The 18510-nt window shown below is 45.7% G+C and overlaps 1 protein-coding gene across 1 annotated transcript in view; it reads right to left on the reverse strand.

The window, feature by feature from the left end:
* Positions 1-18302, reverse strand: part of ELMO2 (engulfment and cell motility 2) — a 20446-nt gene extending 2144 nt beyond the window's left edge. Inside the window, exons 1-22 of the mRNA XM_029960423.1 lie at positions 18215-18302; positions 13426-13551; positions 13251-13291; positions 12670-12742; positions 12288-12338; positions 11115-11296; positions 10277-10376; positions 10017-10168; positions 8586-8664; positions 7936-7971; positions 5033-5083; positions 4582-4704; positions 3858-3992; positions 3328-3432; positions 3140-3248; positions 2409-2545; positions 2074-2237; positions 1880-1992; positions 1473-1580; positions 1064-1140; positions 662-739; positions 5-153 (exon numbers count right to left, since the gene is read on the reverse strand). Of these exons, the coding sequence (XP_029816283.1) occupies positions 5-153; positions 662-739; positions 1064-1140; positions 1473-1580; positions 1880-1992; positions 2074-2237; positions 2409-2545; positions 3140-3248; positions 3328-3432; positions 3858-3992; positions 4582-4704; positions 5033-5083; positions 7936-7971; positions 8586-8664; positions 10017-10168; positions 10277-10376; positions 11115-11296; positions 12288-12338; positions 12670-12742; positions 13251-13291; positions 13426-13503 (2141 nt within the window). The 5' untranslated portion in view covers positions 13504-13551; positions 18215-18302. The remainder of the gene's footprint in view (positions 1-4; positions 154-661; positions 740-1063; positions 1141-1472; positions 1581-1879; positions 1993-2073; positions 2238-2408; positions 2546-3139; positions 3249-3327; positions 3433-3857; positions 3993-4581; positions 4705-5032; positions 5084-7935; positions 7972-8585; positions 8665-10016; positions 10169-10276; positions 10377-11114; positions 11297-12287; positions 12339-12669; positions 12743-13250; positions 13292-13425; positions 13552-18214) is intronic.
* Between the last annotated feature and the right edge of the window lie 208 nt (positions 18303-18510).

Here is an 18510-nt window from a genome sequence, read left to right on the forward strand (position 1 = left end):
CGGCGGCGGCGCTTCGGGGATCTGGATGTTCTCCAAGTCCAGGAGCCTCAGCTTCATTTCCATGCTCAGCAGCGTGTCCAGGTCGCTCTTGGTCAGCTCGCTGGACATGTCCTTCCCCAAGAGAGCGTTAAGCCCATCAATCCAGATACAGTACTGTGGAAAAGAAAGGGGAATTCACGACTCCACGAGGGCATAAATGAGAGGTTATGTTGAACCTTTCCATCCATGCAACAATTAGAGATGCTCCTACATAGCTTCAAAATAGGAAAAAACCCCCCATATCCAACCTGAAAACAGGGCCCACAGATTTCCAGTGGAAGTTACAAGCCTAGAGGTTAAGTGTGACCTCATGGCTGTAGGAGAGGGCCAAGAGTTTCTGTTGTGGTATAACACAAGAAAAAGCAAACCTATTCTAGGCATCATAGGAGGAAAGAAAGTAGCAGTGAAGATTAGGGGAAATTAATGTGGGATTATTTTTTTCTTTTTAAATGAAAAAAGTAACTACAAAAAAAATGATTCACATTAAGCATCGCCAACATATTCTAAGAATGAACCTGGTGGGAGACAGCCTGTTCAAGTCTTTAATGAGAAGCAACTGATTCTTCTTAATCTCTGAAGCTAATTGCTATATATTCTACTGCTTGATCACTGTGTTTCTTACCTCATATTTATTAGGTGCAATGAAGTTCAGGGTCTCATCAGGATCGTATAATATGGAGAAGGCCAATTCTAACACTTCCTGAATGGAAAAGAATCTTTCAGTCACCAGCTGAACAAAACGTTACAGCACCTTCTGCCTGCCAACCTGAGAGGAGCTGCCTTACTGCAGCTCAGTACACTTTCCCACATTGGTGAACAATTCTGAATAGACTATAGCACAACCACACAGTGCCCACAGCTCCCAGGAGTCACAAAGGAATACTAGGAAAAGGCCCAGATAGGAGATGGGGTTTGGAAACAACACATCTGCATTGTGGGGAGACCATTTGCTCCTCTTCCTCTCTTTTCAGACTTCAGTGCTACAGAAATAGATACTAATGACAGGTAAAAAGGGAGCACTTGCCTTGTTCTGTTTCAGTGCACTTTTCTCCTTCATGTGTGGACAATCCTTCCCTGTGACAATGGCTTTGATGTCTGCAACTGGAACTAACAGTGAAAAAGTAAAACTCCCAAACAAGCAATCCTAACCAGGAAGAAACAGAACTTTGTTTTGTCTTTGCAAACTGAGCATTGTTTGTTTTTCTGTCTCTTTCCTGCAGTTTTCCAAAACACATTACCAGTAAGACCCCAACAGCTGGCTGTTAAAAAGAAACACCAAGCAATTCCAAGACTTGAAGAATTTGGGAAGTACTGAAAGTTGGTATCACCTCAGTCAGGGTTTCAGCCACAGCTCTTTCATCTTTATCTAGGATTATACTCAGCCTCTAGACAGCAGAGCACAGAACAGTGCACAGCCTGTAATCAGGACTTACTTTTTTCCTGTAGAGATTCAAAGGTCACTTCCCCCTGGGCATTATCTTCCAGATCTCCATAGTGTAGCACCTTGTGATTCAGAGCCAGGCGACAATACCAGAATCTTTCTGGAACACACACCAAGCAGAGTAAGCTGAGCAAGATAATTCACAGGAAACCTTACAGCCACTAACATTAGAGCCTCTCCACCCAATCCATCTGCTCCCCCAGCTCCTCAGCACAGCTTCTTGTTCATGAGGGATTCTTAGAAATGCACATCTGTGCCATCCCAAACTACTGGCTGATATGGATAGCCCAGATAATCAGCCTCTCTTTCAGCAACATGCCTGCTGGCAGATTAGTTCATTAGATCTTATTTGCTATAGTTCTTCACATGAGAAAAATGCAGTAGACACTGTCCCCTTACCTTGTCTTCTGCGATTTCCAATTTTTCGAAAGCTGCTTCCCTCACAAAGCCTGTTCAGGCGCTGTTGCTTTATCAGCTCCAGGATCTCAGGTTGGATTTTCTCCCTCAGCTCCCTGGCAATCAAATACAGAAGAGTAAGCAGAAAGTGGCGATAAGAGCAAGCACAGAAGGCAGTGTTTTTGTCAGGCACGTACACAATAGGGGGTGACTGGAAGTCATCTTGGCTCATTCTCTCAGACTGGCGTAGCCGCAGGATCTCTGAATAGCTCAGGCTGCGCAGCTTGCTCTTGAACTGGTCCAAGGAGTTTGGTTTAGAAGGGAGAGCCCGTGTGATCTGTTCCCTCACAACCTGCATAACCTAAAGAGGTGGGGAAGAGAGAAGAGCAAGTCACATTCTTGCTGCTTACTGGCATCATAGAACCAGGGCACACAGAACTGATGTGGGATAAGTGGGGCCAGGAGTATCAACATACTAGTGACTTTGAAGATCAAGAAAAACTACAAATGAATATCTCTTCACCACCCTGACCTTATTAAAATCTTCTGCTGTCGCCCTCATTTCTTTCCAGGTCTTGTTCAACAGCTGGATGCAGATGGCAAACAGTTCCTCAAACGCACGGTCATGGGTGAAAAACATGGGGTGATAGTCATTCCGGCCTTCATTGGCTTCAGAGAGAAACAAACCACAACCATGTGAGCATATTGTACAAAACGTACCTGAAATCCACTACAGTGACAGACAGACACCTGATGGTGCACAATAGTACCTACTCCAAGAGATTAAGACAGTTTATTGGGAACAGCAACTATCTCCACGCTTCACCATGCAAACCTCTGTGACTCATGTGCCCTTTTCATCCTAGTCCCCAAAAATGACTGCTTGCAGTATTTCCCACTTTCCTCTGGCAGAATTTCTTACAGTGGTTAATTTTCTTAGAATACTGTGTTGAGATTGTCAGCACTAATAAACTTCTCTCAAGTTCATGATGGTTTCTAGACTATTTTTTTTTATACAGCACCTTGCTGAAGCTTAGGAAGTTGAAACTTTCTGCTCGTGTCACTTTTTCAGGAGAACCAGAGAACACACACACCAAATTTCTTACTTTATTTTAACACTGGGACACCAACAAGCTGCCCCTGTCCCTACAGGACAGATGTGAGATCAAGGTTCAAATGCTTGTGAATACTGGGCAGCCTGTAAGCTACTTCCAGAAGCATCAGCCCAGCAATCTGTAAAGCTGGGAAATAAATGGTACTCACGGAGTTCCCCAACCTGCAAGATCTCACAAAGCATCCTGGTGAGTTCAATGGCACTGCGCCCAAAGGGACACTCGTGTTTATCTTCTCGACTGCTGTTCTCCAGAACAATCTACAAGAAGAAGGTGCCACACACACTAAGAAGAGCTGCTGAGCTGTTGGTATCTGTAAAAAGCAGCAGCTTCACTCACCCTGATATAGGTGTCCTGATGAAATTTAGCCAAGTAGAGCATGTTGTCCAATGCCAACATCCCTGGAGGAGTCTGAGTAAAATCCATGGCTGGATTGATGTGATTCTGTAAAAAGAAGGTGTAGAAAGAATACAAACAAATTAGCTCAAAGAAATTGTGTGAGAAAATTTTCTGAATGAATTTTACAACTGCCTGTCCATCAAGCACTCTCTCACACCTATCCAAGAGGTAACCTTGGATGACAATGCTATCCAAACTTTCTAGAAGAAAGGCTGATTCCATGTTCTTCATAGTGCACATAGTAAGTAAATATCTCCAGAGAACGTGCCTAATGAACCCTGGCATTTAACTAATTGGTAAGTTCATAAGACTTCCCTGGGACTTTGAGTGTAGCTGAATTTCTAAATTCAGATGCAGAAGTTTGGTAAAGCAAACAGCTATTTCTGTTCCTTATTTCCCCACAACTCCAATGGAGATTGTTTAGATTGCCTTCACATGGTTTAGAGTCAGCCCTCTCTCTAGATGCCTACAGTGAATCCCAGCATCTTGTAGTCCTTGGTGTACATGGCTTTGCGTTTCTCTGTTCCACTGCCAGGGACGTTGTTGCTGTCGGACTCTGCATCGAATGCAATTCTTCTCAACTCAAATATGATGTCCCTCTGTGCCTGAAAGACAGAAGTGATCAATCACTGGGGCAGTATTTTCACATAATGCACAGAACTACCGCTCCTTTCAGAGCTCACACCATGAAATACAGAAAAATGCCAGAGGCCATTTACGCTACACAAGAGGTAACCCATTTCAAAATTGCAAGTTTCAGTACACTGGAGTAAGGCAAAGTATTTGTTGGCAATTTCTAGGCTTTCAGATAATGCTAAGGCACTTCTCACTAAAGACTACAATGCATCTAAGAACTGAGTAACAGATACTTAAAAGTGCCCAGTTTCTTTGTATACTGCAAAGAAATGGATCAGATGCTGTGCCCTCCATAGAGGTGGAGTAACCAGTTTGACAGCTGGCATCACACTGGTCAAGAAAGGAGTATATGGCTTCCAGTGACCACTTACATCTCAAAATCCCACAGCAAGCAGCAGGACAGTCGTGAGCATACCCCGATCTCAGGGACTACAATGTGAGGGGTGGTTTTGGAACCATATGGACCATCTACTGCAAATTCTATAGAGCTAAGGAGCTCAGGTATAAGGCCCCCTGTACATCCTATTCTATCAGATCTTACTCAGCTCTAACAGTCACCTGATCATTGGGGTCCATCTTGGTCATCATTCTCTCTTCCAGGAGATTAAAGGTCAGGACCTGGAGCACATACAGCTGATGGGCCATCTCTGTTTTAATGGGGCGGTTTCCTCTGATCACATGCTGCAAAATAAAGGATAGGGAAATGAAGGGAGTACAAATAAACACTTAGGTATTAGCTCTAGGCATATGCCAGGCTGCATGCACATCTCTCTGTATGAAGATTCAGCTGTTTAACCTCCATATTCCACCAGAAGCATAATGATAATGCTCTGTAACAGCTGAAAGTAGCATCCTGATAACTCCCTCTTGAACAAGTGACCCCAGCTTCACCTCTGAAAGAGTCAGTTTTCAGGAAGTGCCCTGAGGGCAGCTGAATTTACACCATGCACAAGTGAAACCTCTACTGAGGAAACTTTAGGAAGCACTGGGTTATTCCAGACATACTTACATTCAGGATTATAGACCTCAGATGCTTCTGGGCAAATGCATTAGCCATTTCCTGTTGTGGAATTTAGAGAAGAAATAACATGAGTGAAATATAAAACAAAAGGCCCACATTGTGCAGAAAGGAGAGAATGAAATAAGCCTATGAACTGGAGATAGCACTGGCACACAACAAAGTGCTTCTACTACACACTGTCAATTTAGCATGGCATCTCACCACAAAGCAAGCATCAGGTTGGGATGCAAGGGTCATCTTTACCATGGCACAACTCAGAGATGGCTCCCCTACAAAACATTAATGTGGAGAAAGGCACTGGTGTGGTCAAAGCACAGAAGCAAATTTAGCTTAACGTTGGACATCTAATGATACTTCAGGTATGGCAGCAGGGAGCATACTGTGGGTTGCCCAGGAAAAATCTGTCATCTACAAGAGGTTCCTCCAATTAGCATTTCACAGCTTTCTACACCAAGGTACACCCAGGAGAACAAGGGCTAGAGGATGCAGGTTTCACATCTCCTCCCGCTCTGACATTTACATTTCCTTTGTCTCAGTTCCCAAAGAGATGTTCAGAAGTCAGTTTAAGCACAATTTGCAGAAGCATTTTTTTTCAGTTTACAAAAAGGCAGGGTAGTAATTTTCATGCTTACAGGAAAGCTTCCACTTTCCCTCTTTACTGCATGGCTTCCCTCCCCAGGTGAGGAGGGTTTCCCAGCCATGGAGTAATGATGACAAACAGTCACAGCAGATGCAAGATGCCTCCAGTTCCAGCACCAATTACACATGCACCTGCAAAAACCTAACCTGTGCTTTCCTTGTAAATTGTGAAGATGCACTTTCTAACATAGCAGTGATCTCATTACACCTGCAAGGAGAGTGGCACAAGTGCTAATGTCAAAAGGGAACGTTATCACGAGTTTGCTGCTACAAGCAAAATCTTTGGGTAAGAAAAAACTGTTGGGCATTATATCATCTGGAAGAGGTCCAAAAGATCTGACAGTCTGAGATCACATTCCTCTGCAGTGCAGATTGAGAGTTGGGAGCAGATGTGGAGTCTCAGACAATTGCATTCAATCAGCTGCACATTCTGAGCAATCCAAGACTGTTCCAACTGCTCATATCAACCCTGTTCCTGATAGACTATAAAAAGTCTGGTCAAATGTGTGCATTAACCTTTTTCCAAGTTCCTATTATCACTTTTGATCCAGACAGAAACCTCCTAAGCCAAGACAGTGATAACACTGACTGACAGCCAAGCTGTGATGGCTGCAAGTTCAGCAGCATTTGTGTGACAACCAAAGTGAGTCAGTGCTTGAGTGGAAGATATCTATGAAGTATCTAGATGAAATAGGAGAGCTTTTAGAGATAACACACTGCCCTCTGAGTCATTATTTTTTACTACAGTTTGTGAGATGTAGCACTGAGAACAGGACAAGGCCTGCTGCTGGGATTTGTTCATGCACGTGACACAAGGAATCCTTACTCTGAAGGAATTAGTTTGTACACGGGATGAAGTAACAAGTGACTGAAGCAGATAAAAAGGGGGAAAGACAAAGACAATTAAACAATTCTAAACAGCATAGAAAGAAGCATGAGCACACACACAGTCTAACCACTGCTAAGGGGTCTATGTTCTGCTGAGAGTCCAACAGGGCCCACTTTGCTGCTTGACACAGTCACAAAATCACAGAAGCATTTATGCTGGAAGAGATGTCTTTAGATCACCTAGTCCAACTCCCCTGATTCAAGCAACATCAGATAGAGCAGGTTGCCCAGGACTGTGTCCAGTCAGGATTTTAATATTTCCACTGATGGAGACTCCATAATCTCTCTGGGTAACCTGTTCCAGTGTTGATCACTCTAACACTAATTTTGTGTGTATGTTCACATGAAATCTTCTTTTAAGCTGTGCCCACTGCCTCTGGTCCTGTCAGCAAGCACTACTGAGATGAGTTCCCACTTCTTTATTCCCTTCCATCAGATATTTATAGATAGAAGACCTCCCTGAGCCTTCTCTTCTTGAGGCTGAGCAATCCCAAATCTCTCAGGCTCTATTGATATGAAAGGTACTCCAGTTTCCTAATCAGCTTCATGGCCCTTTGTGGTCATGTGGATTGTGTTCAAGGGGAAAAATAAAAAAAAGTGAAAGATCCCTTGGAATTTTGTTTGCTTGTATCTTGGCTGAATTACCAGTAGATAAGTATAATTTTTCTTATTTTCATGTATTAAGCATATATATAAATTTTAGAAATTATGTAACATTTATTGAGACAGCAGTTTCCCCTCTGAAGGCACTGCATCCGTGGCAAAAGTGGAACATCCTCTGTGCCACCCAGAAAATCTAAAAAATGTACCAGAATCTCAAGATAAGAAGGCTGCAAATCAACCTCTTAACAAGAGTGGTGATTTCCATGGAGATAGCACAAGGCAAAAAACATTCTTATACTATAATTCCCATAAGGGAGAAGTCACAGATCAGGCAGAATTTATGCTCTAGCCCCCAGTCAGCAACAGATTTTGTGACTGCTCTTCACAGACAAACAGCTCTATCTTTACAAGGACACAGCTGGATATAAAACTGTCATTGAGATCTGGGGTATAAAAAGTTAAAAGAGACTCAGATTGCTAAAGAACTGGTTCCAGTTTTACAACTGGTTCACCTGATCAGTCACCAGTTTCCTTTTACAGTCATCTGTGTGATCTTGTTTTCACAGTAAGTCATTCAAGGTTTCTCTTGCTGCTGATTCTTTTCCCCTCCACAGTCTGAGTACGTCCCCTCCCTTCTCCCTAGGCTCATCCCCTCTCTGAAGCCTGTGTGCATCTTCCCTGGGATACAAGGAGGCACAACTGGAGGAAAGCTAACATGCCTACAGCTCCACACGACCAGCCCCCAGGCTTGAGTTACTTACAGTGATGGGCAGGTCTAGAGGGTTAAGCAGCTTGTCCTGCTGGCAGAAAGCAAAAAAAGGCACAAAGAGAAGCAGACAGGATTTAGCTCAGAGTCCAGAAACAAGGCACAAACGGGGCACTAGAGAAGAAAGGCTCAACACAGCAAAGCTACACAACACACACATATGCACATCTTGCACGTAGCTGAGATCTTGGGGGTTCCTCAGAGCAGGACAGGTGTTTAACTTCTCACATTTGCTAGCAGGGATATCCCCCTATGACTTCAAGAAGGTCCCCTTTTGGGGGGGAAGGGGGAGATGTGGTGTTTGTTTAGGAAGTACATACAAACCCAAGGACTCTACCCAGCCTACCTCTCCCATACACAGTTAACTTTCTTAAAGAATTTTCCCATGCTGTCTGGGAGGATTACCTTCTGTTCTCTCAAGGTCTTTCAGAATCCTTTCTGAGCATCTCCTAAATAGAGATGTGTGCTCCAGGACACATTATTAATGGGATGGTACTTTTTCTCCAATGTTGCCATACTGAAACAGCCACATAAGCTCTTGGCAAGGTTTGAGGTCTATCTTGCCCAGACAATGTGATTTCTGAGGCATAAAGTAAACAGCCAGCAACCATTATTCAGGTTTAAAGTCAAAAGGCGAGAACAAACCTGTCTCTTGTCCTCAGGTGCCTTCAGGAAGAGGGCATTGATCAGAGCAATGGCATATGTCTGAATCTCTTGGTTTGAGCTGCACAAACAAAGAAAGGGAGGATCGTAAGAGAACAGACAGTACAGAACATCACAGCCTGGTGCTTTGCCTGCACCATGAGAACACTGCCTACAGCTGTCCTGCATTTCAACAAACAAGCAGGACTCATGTAATCTACGTTCATGATGCCCAACCCTTCATAAGGCGTGCAAATAGCTGACAGAAATTTCTGTCTGCCAGGTCCATTAACCAGGAGACAGAGCAGACTGCAGCCCAGCACCACCACAGCTTGTTTCCAGTGCTGGAGCTATCTCTGTAAAACCTAGTTATACTGCAGTCTGTTACATGGATACAGCTTGAAACTTGTATGGAGCAAGTAATTTTTCTCCCCTGTGCCAAGGGAAGCCACCAAGTGCAAATGGAACTAAGGGGAAAGCACACCTCTCTTTATGGCATTGCCTTCCAACCTCAATAGTTTGGTCCAACCCACACTTCTTATTTTTACTGAAGAGGTTCTTCAGGTAAAGGGTCCTTATTCCCTTTCTAGACCACACACAGCACGTGGCTGCACTTGTGATGTTCAAAACATCACAAAAATAAGCTTCCAAATGCCAATCACACTCTTCCACCCTCACCTTAAGGCTGTATGAGCACAAAGTGACATTGATGCAGTACATTGTTTGCGCTATCGTGTTGTTAAACTACTCTCTGATTAAGGAATATCAATCATATTCACAATTAGTGCTTTTCCAAATTTGCAGAATTAAAAGGCTTGAGGAAAAAAAACCAACCTACTCAAAGCTCTGACAATTACGTGCTTTTTTTTTTTATGGAAGAGTAGAGCTGACCTAGACAAACAGCCCTAAGAGACAGATATTGATTTGTTGGTTTGTCAGTCTGTTGAGAGGAAGGAGATGAAGGGATTTTTTTTTTCCCTTCAAGCAAGAAAAGCAATTGTTTTCTTCCTTAATATGCAGGACAAAACCCAGAAGAAGATGAGTTCTTAGATTCTAGTGGAGACAATTTAAAGAGGGGTGAAGGTGGCTGATGACTGGATGCAGATGGTTTGGGAAATTGTTTTTAGTCAAACACAGGTTTGGTTCTAACACTGAACACACTCATGCAGTTGTTTAAGCAGAATATCTTTGTTCAAGACATACACTCATGTGCCTAAGTGCTTCCAGAACACAGAAAACATTTTTCTAGGATCTTTTTTCTTTTTTTAAAAAAATCCATTAGAAATCTTAAAGTTCAAGGAAGGTCTCATGTCGGTAATACTATAAAAAAAAAATAAAATCTTTAAGTGTTTTAAATTTAAAAGGATGTGTTTTAAAATTGACAGGTACACAAAAAATGGATACAAATCACACTGTTGCTGGGTGGACACTCACACTTGCAGGTGGGAAATGAGCTGCCCCACGGTGATCTCTTCTGCAATCTTCTGGTACAGGGTCTGGCTGTTGAGCACCATGCTCTCCAGGATGGCCAGGGACCGCTGGAGGATGGACACGTCCACCATGGGCTGGCTCACATACCCTGCAATCTGCAAACAGATGGACCAGCAGAGTCATTCTGCTCTTTGCTCCTCCTGGAAGCTGAGTTAAAGCATGAAAAGAAACAGTATCCACTCACCCCCTCCACCCAAACTCACCTGTTTGATGAAGGTTATTGAGACCATGTCCCAGGAGACAATACCGTGGTCCATGAGCTCCAAGAAGGCAGTCAGGGTGAAAGCCAACATTTCACTGTAACTGAGTAAATGAAGAATGCTGTTACAAGAGATCTGGCAGCAAGAAAAAAGCCTGTCCAAGCTGAATAAGCTGGGTAAGAGAAAAATGTCACCACCTTTTAATAAAACAGGCTGCGATTTCACACCTGGAGGAGCAATAAAGTATATTCATTTACGCGGACAATTTTACTGTTGTAGAAATGTATTGTAGAAAGACATTTTATTTTTCCTGATGACAAGCACAAATTAAAAATAGCAACAATAAGTCCCTAGTCCTGCCACCAGAGACTTGCAACCACCTGCATCAGCACTTGGCTATTCAGAGGAAAAAACATGTTTTAACATCAGAGAAAAGCAAAGAAAAATTCATTGTCCTTCTCTAAATATTGGGACCTGACTTGAAATAAAATGAGAGCACAGCATGAACTGTGGAAAACTTAGTATATAACCACAAGACAGAATGGTGAAGATTGCAAATAATGCAGGAATTGAAAGAAATGCAGGGGGGTGCAGGGCAGCCTCTGTGAGGAGAAGCTGAGGCTGCCTCATGCCAGACACAGCCAGTGCCAGGCAGCTCCAGGATGAACCACCACCAAAACACTCCTTTTGCCTCACGAGGTTTAGCCAAGGACTAGAAAGACTTTGTTTAAACAGTTCAACTTTGCTATGAGGTTAGTTGATTTATGCCACTTCAGCAAACAAAATCAGCAAACAAAATTTGAGGCCCTCTGTTTCAGAGTCCTGGAAGACAGGAACTTACTGGGACAGCAGCTTGGTCCCGCTCTCCACAAGCCGTGTCAGCACCGTAATCCCTTCCATGTTGATGAACTCTGTGGCAAAGGTCACGTCTGCTGAAAGTTTGGCCAGTTCCTTCATGGCATCCAGTCGTGCTTCCATGCTGTGGGACTGGATCCTCTCCATCAGCTGGCGAGCTGCCCTAGACTGGCAGGAAAGAGGGATGGTGCCAGTTACAGACCAGTTACCTGCAGCCTGAGTTCTGTCACCAGCATCAGCATTCTGTCAGAAGGCCCTGGATGGGCAGAGAGAGCAGAGCCAGGGTAGAGAGATAAATTCAGCAGCAGCAAAGATAAATTCTGTAGTAGCAGCCAGTAAGACTAAGAAAGACTAAAAAAAGGCTGCACTCAGCAACGGTTACAGCCAAGCAGGAGGTAAAATGCTATTTTACAAGTTAGAGCAAATGCTTGTTTTTCTTTCTGGTGAGGTGAGTAGAGGTTTTTTTCCATAGAAATATGGAGTGACACCGTTAAAGAAATATGGTATTAAACACAAGTCTCATAGATTCAAAGAGCAGCACAAACACATTTTGTATATCCATGAGACATTCCATAAGATTTCTCAGACACAGATCAATGATATCCTCTCAACTACCTCTTGCCCAAGCAACTTCTTCCAGTTCTACTCACCCTCAGCTCTATCCATTGACACTTGCACAGAAAAGGTTTAAGAATTTAAATAAAAAGGAAGCTGCAGCAACTCTGCAAAAGACAACTGCTGAGGTCACAATAGCAAGAATTCAGCAGGAACCACCCCATCTGCATCAAATTTGTCTCTCCTTTAATTTTTTGCATTAAGTTGTTGAAACTGTTGCCTTCCAACTGACCATACTAAGTGCACTCATACTGAGAATGCATTTCTCAGGTGCTTCACAACATCCTAATCTAGGGGATGCACTAAAGCTGCAGACTGGGTTTATTTACAGAAAGTCCTATAAAAGGGCAGAGCATCCAAAGGAAAGACACACACCACTGTCAGGATGGAAAACAAAGAGCCTGTGCCTCATTGTGCAGAATGGCCCAAAACGAAGGAAATTCCCCTGAAATTTGGGGAGAAGGAGAAAGAAAAGCCAAGAGGCAAGAAACAGCCTGTCTTCCATGGACAGTCACTGAGAATGAAGATGTGAGGAAGCATTTACCGGGGAGACTGCCAGCTGCAGGATAGTTCCATTCTTGATGTCACAGCGAGTCTGAAAGAAAACACAAACTTTAAACTGCGGAAAAGTAGGAGGGAAAGAACACAACTGGATCTGCAGTGCACATCTGTATGCACGAGTAAAGGGTTCTCACATCACACAACCCTACTGAGGGCACTGGAATTGAGACCCTGAGCCCCCACACCCATGGGCACGCAAAGGGAGAAGTGCAAGGCTCCTCAGCTGAATGGCACCATTCAAGTGCGAGTGTGAGAGCAAAGATGCTGCCCCTCAAGGATTAGTGCCAGGATTGTTCCACCCACCAGTCCAAGACATTCTGCACTCTCCCCCAGGGTGTCAGCAGGCTGCTGCCTCTCACACTGACCTGCTCTGTGATGTACAGCTGGGGACCATCAGCGTACCGCAGGGTGTAGTACTCAGGGTTTGGCAGGGACCACCTGGCAGAGGAAGAAGAAGGACACATAAGCTTCCTTCTCCTCTTTCTTCTGGTTCTCAATTAGGAAATGGAGCTCGATCCCGGCAGGGTGCAAAAGAACTTTCAAGCAAAGCTTTAGCAGGGGAAGTCAGGTCTCCCAAAGAGAAGAGAAAACACCCTCCTCTTGAGGGGAATGTGGGACTCCAGCCTACTCTAAATCAATTCTGTGGAGCATCTGAGGAGGCCTACACTTTGGTAACAGCAGGATGGGCCAATCCTCAGAGAAACCGACCCCAGGGCACACATAGGCACACACTTAGAACTGGAATGAAGATGGAAGGCCCTCGTTTTCCGGGAGATCCTTTTCTTCACAATTTAAACCCAGCCCATTGCATGGCCAAAACTGGCAGCAGGCAGCATGGATTGTGCTTGCAGCACATGATCAAGCAGCAGAGACTTTCCACAGTACCCCGGCAAGATTTGTCAGCGGGACAGACTTTCTCCACAAGGGTTCCCAGAGAACTACTCACCCATCACAGACCTCCTTGATGATGGATGCAAGAGGCCTTTTCTAGAACAGAAAGAGAGTCCTCAGTAGCCATGTTCCTCTCAACCAGAAAGGAATACTGCCCATTTCTATGCTTCCCACATTCCAGTATCAATGCTGTGGTGCCTTTCCTCCCCCACCTGGTTAGCAGGTCTCACCTGATCTATCTCCAGCAGCTGGGCATTGGCACCCGGCCACTCAACAGCCACTTTCACAATGTCTGAAGGCGGTGGCATTGCTCCAGACTCCTCCAGGTGCCTTTACAACAGCATACACCTCCACACCTGTTAAGAGAAAGGATAGTGAGTATCTCTCTGAAAACCATTTCACTTGTTACATTGGATCTAACACAAAATTCAAAACACCAGACACATCAGCGTTATGGTTTCCTGGGCCTGACAGGGACAAAACATCCACCCTAGCAGAGATCAAGGCCTCACACTAAAACAGCACATCATGAAATGGCACGTCCAACCTTGTCACCTAGAATACTTCTGAGAGCTTGTCAGGCTACTCCCAAGAAGGAGGGAGGGCTTTGCTCTGCTCAGCAAAGCCCCATCTAGCACCCACCATCTGTACTGCCAGGTCAGTTCACAGGGGTAGCAAGGAAATAACTTCCCAGGCTTGGCTGCTGTCAGTATGTGGGAGCAGAAACACAGTGTCCAGGTAGCTTCCCTCCTGAGGGTTGGACAAGGTGAGGCCACACAAAGGAAGACTGCTCATAAGAGGGTTCAATTAAATTAGTGTTTCAAAGAAGCCTTCACAGCCCACAGAGCCAGGCTAATTCACAAACAGAAAGCACAGAGCCTATGGTGTCCTATGGAAACACTGCCTCCAAACCCCACGAGCATGTCTTATCACAAATTTCTTCTCAAATTTTGATTACCAGTGCTCTATTCTCTCATTCCAAGACAGACAATTTACTCTTTGCTAACAGAGACATGTGAACTTGCAGCAAATATGTTCTCAAGAGGCCTCTAACCCTGAAGGCATACAGAGCTGCTGGTGCTATTTTCCCATCCATTACAATCAATAATTTAGGCTCTACTCCTTTATTCCACGCTCGTCCTGAAGCAGTTCATCTTCTGGTCTCCAAAGTAAACTAGAAATTCAGGCAATAAAGCATAAGGAACCAGGACCAGAATTGTACCTTGCCTCAATGCATAAGCAGAGCAAAGCACTTAGGAGTCTTCATGAAGACAGGAAAGCTTTGAACTTAGATATATTTAGAAGGCTGAAGCCCCCTGTTCAGCACTTATTACTGGGGTATCCAATGCAAGCTTACTCATACCAGTTTCCTTCAGCCTCTTCACAAATCAGTGGTCAATACCTGATATGTCTGAGGACAGCAAAAGTCTGCCAAGCACGGCACACTGCAAGTCAGAAGAGTCCCTCCTGATCCAAAAATGCTTCCTCTAACATTCAAGTACAGTGTAATAAAGAGACAAGGCAGAACCAGGAAAGCCTCCTGACCCAACGTACTCCACAGCAGCAGCCATAAGAAGTCAAAGCTTACACAACATTGTTGTCTTGCAAAAAGACAGATGAACCCAATAAAAATATGATTCAATCTTCCTCACTTCCTTTTTCCCAAGTTACACACACACTAAAATAAAATAAAAATAATTTAGACTTTCAAATGTCTCTTGCAGCAATAGATCAACTAAATCTTTAAGTATACATTGGCAATTACTGGCATACAATCAGTAGTTCTGCATGTACTCCCCAAAGTGCCCAATCTGTATGACACCCCCAGATCTGCAGGATATCAAGGTTTCCATGAATTAGATCTAGAAACAGACAGGCAGTTCCCAAAAGGTGTGTGATTTCCACTCACTCTTCTCCATGCAGCAATTAAAGCCTATGATGGCCTAAACCTGACAGCCTGAGAAAACTCAGTCCTGTGCAGAAGCACACACACACCATCTCCAATAACCAGACTGGCTTGTAATAACTGAATAGGTAATTACTGCTCCCCTGAGTGAGCCAATTTGCAATTAGAAAACATCAAACCCATTCAGTGTTCAAGGCACGACAAATACACAGTGAAGAGACAAGGCTCAAAGATTACTTCCTGGAGTATTAAGAACTGAATTTGCAACTTTTAAACTAATATACCCACAAGTAATTAGCATCTAATTACCACTTCTCCCTTCAGCCTCTTGCAGAACAGTCACAGCCTTTTATTTGCACTGTGACTTACATTGCAAGGTGCTACTAAAGAGTAGAAGGAAATATGGTACTTTATATGCCAAAACAGGCACCCAGATTACTAGAGCTAGTAGCTTTGCAAATCTCTAACTTGCCTTTTTCCATGCAAAGAACATGCCTCATTCAGAGAGAGGAAGTGCCCATTAGAACAGAAACACTGATATTATGGGAAATTGCACAGAAATCACAGAACCATTTAGGCTGGAAAATACCCTTAAGATTACCAAGTCCAACTGTAACCCTAACACGGCACAGCCCACCACTAAAACATGCCCCTAAATACCATATAAATGTCCTGTTCCATAAAAAAAGTACTGCAGAGGTTGGCCCACAGCTCCCAGAATCCATGCACTCTACCTGCAGCTTCCCTGATATCCTCACCACTGAAAATAGGGACCAGCCAAGCTGTGTTGCACTCCCTTGATATCTCAAAAAAAAAAATAAAAATAAAAGCTCTCAGCTGCATACAAATGCAAAGTAATTCACCATGATCTTTAAGACTATTTCTGCCCCAAATTTCTTCCATAAATGAGCACCCACTCATGACTGGCAACCATGTTCCAATCAGTATTCAAGGCACAGCAAATACACAGCGAAACAAATAGAGCTTAAAGACTGTTTCTTTGCACAGCAGCACCAGGGAACAGATACCAGGTATCTCTACTAAGGCAGAGATTTGAAGACCAGGAGGAATTGGCTAAGCAGAACCCAGAGAAGTAAGAATTAAAAATTAAAAAAGGTAGGAAACTCTTCAAACAGCCTGGGTCAAACAATCCTTTGAAGAACCCACACGGACCAGTGGCTCAGCAGGAGCAGCTTTCCAGAAGAGGAAAATGAAGAGTGGACTATGAATACAAAGGGTACTTCAGGTCAGCCTCTTAGCACCAGGTTGTCTGCCAAAAGCATGCTTTGAAACGATTTCACTGCATGTCTGCAGACAAGAGAGGCATCAGATGTTCAGTTTTACAATGGATATTTTGCAGTGCAATAGTGATAGAGCTGATAAAATGACTGTTCAGAATCTCCCATGAAGCACAGACTGTGATTTTCCATAATTGTGATTATCAGTTACTTATAGGTCTCTCACAGCACATTCTTCACAACAACAGCATGTAAACAATTCCCACAGTTTTACAGAGGGAGACAGCAGCCAAGCCGAAATCCATCAAAAATTAATTCCCTCTGCTTCTGCAGAGTGAGCTCTGTCATACAAAGCAGTGGTGCAGGGGTAGCTGCAGGGCAAGAAATCAGCACAACCACTAAAAACACACTATTCAAGAGACTTCTGAGAAGCTGCAAGCTAAAACAACTGGAGTATTTTAAGCAGAACTTCCCTATTCACAAACTCAATCTTCTTTTCATTACAGATAGAGAACAAAGTGTGCTGCACACAGAATGAAAATGAGGAGGATGAAAGAACATTCCCTGAAAAAGAAAAGCTGCCTGGTAGAATCACCCAGTCAACAAGCAAATAGATGCAGCTTCTGAAACCTGTAGATGCAACAAAACACCCCAGTCAGATCTCAGAAAGTCCCCAGACGGAGCCAACAGGCCAAGGGAAAGGTGGAAGTGATGTTGGCAGAAGGACTAACTGGACAGGTGTGTGGAGAAGACACCTTGGCCAAGCAGCATGAAAGTGTAGTAGGCAGCAGAGTCCAACCCCAGGGCTACACAGTTTTCTTTCTATGCTACCTCACATAAAAAGCAATAAGAAACATCCTTCACTAGAGGAACCAAAGAACCAAATGGCTCAGAATCCATCTCTGGAATCTCACATTCCTCCAAAGGCCTTCCACGGCTGCACTTTGGCTGTACAACACTAAGCCTACGTGCTCTGGTCGAGCACATTCCAACACAGCTTGGCACAGGCCACATCCTGGCAAAGACAGAAACCGACAGCAACAGGCAAAAAGAGAACTGCTGTTTTAATTATTTTTAATCAGTCATGTGAGCTGAAAGCCGACAGCGAATCGGCCCCTCCTGAAGCTTGGGCCAAAGCCCGATTTAAGGTGCTAAACGATTTTTTTTTTTTTCCCTGCAAAGCGCTGTCCGTGCCGTGCCTCGGGCCCCGAGGGAGCGGCGGACTCGCCCCTCCGGGGGCAGCCGGGGATGCACAGCGGGAGCTGCGGGGACGGGAGGGCGACCCCCGGAGCCGGGGTCTGGGGAGGCAGCGGGGTCTGGGGAGGCAGCGGGGTCTGGGGAGGGCCAGCGGGGTCTGGGAGGCAGCGGGGGTCTGGCGGAGGCAGCGGGTCTGGGGACAGGCAGCGGGGTCTGGGAGGCAGCGGGGTCTGGGGGAGGCAGCGGGGTGTGGGGAGGCAGGCGGGGTCTGGGAGCAGCGGGTCTGGGAGGCAGCGGGGTCTGGGGAGGCAGCAGGGGTCTGGGAGCAGCAGACTCGCGCTTCGAGGCGCGTGCCCCGACGGCTGCGGCTCCCCAATCCCCATCCCTCCGCATCCCCATCCGCAATCCCCGCCCGCGCTCACCCGGATCCGCCGCGGCCCGCTCCGCGCCCGGCCGCTCCGGCACCGCCCATTGGCGCGTCCATGCGCCGCCCGCGCTTTGCCATGGAGCACCACGTGAGAACATGGATAACATGGGGAGGTAACACGGAGAACACGAGAGAAACATGGACACCCGAGCCGCCCCGCCCGCAGCGGCACTAAACCCGCCGGCCCCGCCAACCCCAGCGGCACCCCCCACCCCACCGGGTGCTCGGCAGCCTCCTCAAGTCCCTCTGACCGAGCGTCCCCCGTCCCTCCTCCGCTCTGCGGGGCCGCCGCGGGAGGCTCACGTCAGCTCCCCGTGCCCACGGGGCGCGCCTCCGGGCGCTGGCTGCGAGTCGCCAGGGGCCGCCGGGGCTCTATGCAGGGCGGCGCCCGGCCGGCGCGGGGCTCTGGGGCGGCGGCGCGACCGCCAGCGCTCGGTCCCTCGGCCCCGACAGTCGGGGCCGCGGAGTCCGCGCAGCCCCCGCCCCGCCCGGCGTCCGGTCCCGGCCCGGGGAAGCCGCGTCCGCGGAGCGCCGGAAACGGGCGGGG

Source organism: Manacus vitellinus, unplaced genomic scaffold, assembly GCF_001715985.3.
Source record: "Manacus vitellinus isolate BGI_N305 unplaced genomic scaffold, ASM171598v3 scaffold_26_pilon, whole genome shotgun sequence".
Lineage (NCBI taxonomy): Eukaryota > Metazoa > Chordata > Aves > Passeriformes > Pipridae > Manacus > Manacus vitellinus.